This window comes from Nestor notabilis, unplaced genomic scaffold, assembly GCF_000696875.1.
Source record: "Nestor notabilis isolate BGI_N333 unplaced genomic scaffold, ASM69687v1 scaffold23511, whole genome shotgun sequence".
Taxonomy (NCBI): Eukaryota; Metazoa; Chordata; class Aves; order Psittaciformes; family Psittacidae; genus Nestor; species Nestor notabilis.
Genome location: NW_009914567.1, coordinates 366 through 4,026, shown reverse-complemented (window position 1 = coordinate 4,026; position 3,661 = coordinate 366). Strand labels below are relative to the sequence as shown.

Sequence of the window (3,661 nt, the reverse complement as noted above, 5' to 3'; positions counted from 1 at the left end):
GACAGAGAGGGGAGTGGTTATCCCACCTCAGCCACAGCGTGGGCACCCAGGACTTCAGCAGCAGCCACAGGGCAGGGAGGGGACCGTGTCTCACCGCGTTCACCCCTCGAGGGTGGTATTGGCACCAGCTTCTCCTGCTCTGTCCCTACAAAGCCTCTCCAGAAGTCAGGTGGCAGTGAGAGGAGCCGAGCCACCACCTGGGTAGGAAGGGATGGAGGATGGGGATGCTGGCAACACCCAGGGTACACCCCACACCTCAGGGACCCCTCACCTTGCACTGCCGTGGCGCATCCTCCAAAATGGTAAGCGGTGCAGGGTTGGCCGAGCTGTGTCCCACCAGCGTAGGGCCAAACACACGGGAGAGGTTGAGCACGTCCATCTTGCACTCGGGGCTATGTGACACCCTGCAAGGGGGGACAGCTGGTGTGAGCAGCTGCCTGATTAAGGGGCCCCTCATCCTCAGCCCAGCTTCCCCACTCTGGGGCATGGAGCCAGGGACAGACCCCAGGATGAGCCACTCACCTGAGCAGATGCAGCATGAGGAAGGCCAGGGTGTCCCTGTTGGCACGGGGCAGTTTGCTGACCACATGGCACAGGGCTGTGCTACAGGCAGCATCATCCAGGATGTCTGTGGTAGCACCATAGAGTAGTGTAAGGGGAAGAACAGCTCCTTTTCCCCCAGCTCAGGACTCCTGCTTACCGGCAGCCCGCAGGAAGGCAGGGTGGAGGCTGAAGGTGACCAGTGGCTCCTTGAGTCCCCGCAGGAAGTCCTTGAGCACCCCACACACCACATGGATGTCAGCCACACTGCTGAGGGTAGGCAGCGTGCCCCCTGCTCGCAGCAGCTTCTGCTTCCACTCCTGCACCAGCTGCTCCGCACCTGGTATGCGGTACAGCCCTGTCTGGGGTGCAGGGAGAGAGGCTCAGCCCTGTGGGTACCACAGCATCACCCCCACTACCACCACCCCAGGCCCTACCTCTGTCAAGCCTCGCTTCTCCACCTCGGTCACACACTGCACCACCAGCACTGGCACCAGGGGTGGCGTGGAGGGGGCAAAGTCTGCCACCACACCCTGGAGAGGACAACACCGACCCGCTCTGCATCTACCGCCCAGCAACAGCCAGGGCGGGCAGAGCCCTGGCATTGACATCCTGGCAGCTCCATGGGGACACAGAGCAACCCCTCAACACTGTCATGCTCCCCTCACCTCACAGGGCCAGGCATGGTGGCGAGGCTGGGGCACACAGGCAGTGGGGCACTGCTCCTGGCACTTGAGGTGCAGCAGCAGGTGGCACTGACGGCACTTGATGGCAGCCTTCCCAAAGCGGATGCGGGAGCCGCACACACCGCATAGCTCAGGGCGGATCACCTGTAGAGGGGAGCAGGGTCAGGACCCCCCCTTCTTGCAGACACCCACTACCACTCCTTCATCCCCCCCAGCCAGCCCCCACTGTCTCCATCCAGCCCACGTGCAGACAGAGCTGGGGTGGGGATGGCAGATGAAAGAGAGCTGTGCCCTCCCTTGCTCTCCCAGTCCTGCTCCCCCTGCCTGGCTCCTTTCTCTCTTCCAGGGAGGCTGAGGCACACACCATTTTGGAGGTGTACTGGTGCTGGAGGGTTGGAAGGCCTGGTGGAGGTGAGATGAAGGGGGATGGTGCTGGCTGCCCCATGGAGCTGCTCTCTGTGTGGCTGTCTTGCACCGGGGCATGGCAGCCTGGATCCTCACTGGTGCCTGACACCATGATTGGCTCTGCAGAGAGAGGATGCAGTGGAGGGGACCCAGAAAAGCAAACTGCCCCAGCTACCAGCTGGGATGTGGGGAGGCATCCCACTTCCCAGGGAACCCCTGCAGCATCCCAGGTGCCCTGGGACAGTGGCATTTCCATGTCCAGATGAACCCAGTACCCCCATGGTGGGTCAAGCATCCCCCAGCAGATCCCCTCCCTCCTCTATGATAGCAGCACTCTGAGGCTGGCTCCAAACCACCCACACGTGCCCTCCTCAGCCCTTCCCATGACCTGCACACATAGAGGCACGATGTCCCTGATGAGAGCAGCACCATGGCAGAAGAACTGTGGGTGACAGGCTGCCAGCAGGGCCCGGGACCTCAGCAGCAGGAGGGACACTTGCCTGCAGAGATGGGGGTCAATGAGAACATGCCCAGCTGCAGCCCACAGTACTCTAGCATCTCCCCATGAGCTCTGCTCCACTTGCCCCCCATCCCTGCGGTCCTCCACAGCCAGGGATGCTGTCACCACAGGTACAGGCTAGAGCACTGGTCCAGCACCACCAGGGATGCTATTCCCACTGGTACCACAGTGAAAGGCACAGGCACCCAGAATGGACAGCTGAGCACCTCCAGACCTGCAAGACTGAACGCTGCAGTGTTGCCTTCTGGCACCAGGGCAGCCCATGCATCCCAGCATCCCTACTCACAGCATTGAGGAGTGCCACAGAAGAACGGTGCCGCTTTGCCATCACCACGGGGCCAACCTGAGAGGCCAGGGACACACGCTGGGGACAGAGAAGACTGGGTGAAGGGAAGGCAGGGAATCTGTCCAAATCTGCCTCCCAACCCTGTAGTACTCAAGCCAAATGGTCTCAGCCCCACGAAAGGTCCTGGTCTCACCCTGTCCCCTAGCATTGCCCGCCCCATACCAGGCACTATGGGGATCCAGGCCCCCTGCCTGGGTCAGAGCCAGCCCTGGGGCTGGGGGAAGCCAGGCCAGGCCTGCAATGCAGAAGTGTGAGCAGAGTAAGGTGCAGGATGCCTGCACATGAGGATGAATTATTGAGGAGCCCAGCTGGGCCACAGTGGAGGGTAATGGAGTTTCTATTGATTGTGGGAGATTTGCTGAGAAACCAGCAAATGCTCCCAGCCCAGCATTCAACAAATTAAACCCCCTGCCAGGCTCCTGGTAGTCTCCTGTGCTGTGATGGAGAAGTATCTGTGTACCCTAACCCTGTATGGCCCAGGGCCAGCAACCCAGCCTGGGCTGCATGTTGGGACCTATATGGGCAGAGGGTCCCACAGGCACAGTGCAGGAGAGCAGAGCAGACCTAGGGGATTCCTCACCTCAACACCAGCCACCAGGGCTGCCACATCGTAGCATTTCCCACCTACCTGCCTCTCCTGGGCTTTGCGCTTCAGGGTCCTCACCACTGTTGTCCTATCAACATCCTGAAAGACAGCAGGAAGGCTGGGGCTGTCAGGGCTGCATAGGGCCAGAGGCACCCTCAACATCCATGGGTGGCTCCAACAGCCACCTGGGGCAGCCCACCCCTAACCATGGCCATGCAAAGGGGCTGCCCCACTGCAGGAGTGGGGCAAAACCACCTGCTCATTGTTGGGGAGAAGCTGAACCACGGGACTTGCAGTCGGTCATTTCTTACCACATCATCCTCAGTGCGGTCATAGCTGATATCCGAATGGGACAGGAGGGACTGGCATGATGCATCCACTGCAGATGACCTGTGGAGTAAGCTGGTGGTCAGCCCGGCCAGGGTAGCCCTCATGGTCCCCCAGCAAGCACCTATTCATACAGCCACTCCTGGGAACCCATGGCTGATGCCCCTGCGGAGCCCCAGCACCCCAGTGCCCAGGCAGCCCCTGGAGCCCAGCAGAAGGGAGGGGGAGAGAGGCACAGACAAGCCCCGGGC

At 61.2% G+C, this 3,661-nt stretch overlaps 1 protein-coding gene across 1 annotated transcript in view; it reads right to left on the bottom strand.

Annotated features, from left to right (window-relative positions):
* Positions 1-3,661, bottom strand: part of LOC104412887 (rac GTPase-activating protein 1-like) — a gene marked incomplete at its 5' end in the record, with an annotated part of 4,274 nt that overhangs the window by 254 nt on the left and 359 nt on the right. The window contains 11 exons of the mRNA XM_010023719.1: positions 40-197; positions 272-404; positions 523-628; positions 701-902; positions 978-1,073; positions 1,209-1,370; positions 1,591-1,793; positions 2,020-2,126; positions 2,403-2,515; positions 3,126-3,182; positions 3,395-3,485. Of these exons, the coding sequence (XP_010022021.1) occupies positions 40-197; positions 272-404; positions 523-628; positions 701-902; positions 978-1,073; positions 1,209-1,370; positions 1,591-1,793; positions 2,020-2,126; positions 2,403-2,515; positions 3,126-3,182; positions 3,395-3,485 (1,428 nt within the window). The remainder of the gene's footprint in view (positions 1-39; positions 198-271; positions 405-522; positions 629-700; positions 903-977; positions 1,074-1,208; positions 1,371-1,590; positions 1,794-2,019; positions 2,127-2,402; positions 2,516-3,125; positions 3,183-3,394; positions 3,486-3,661) is intronic.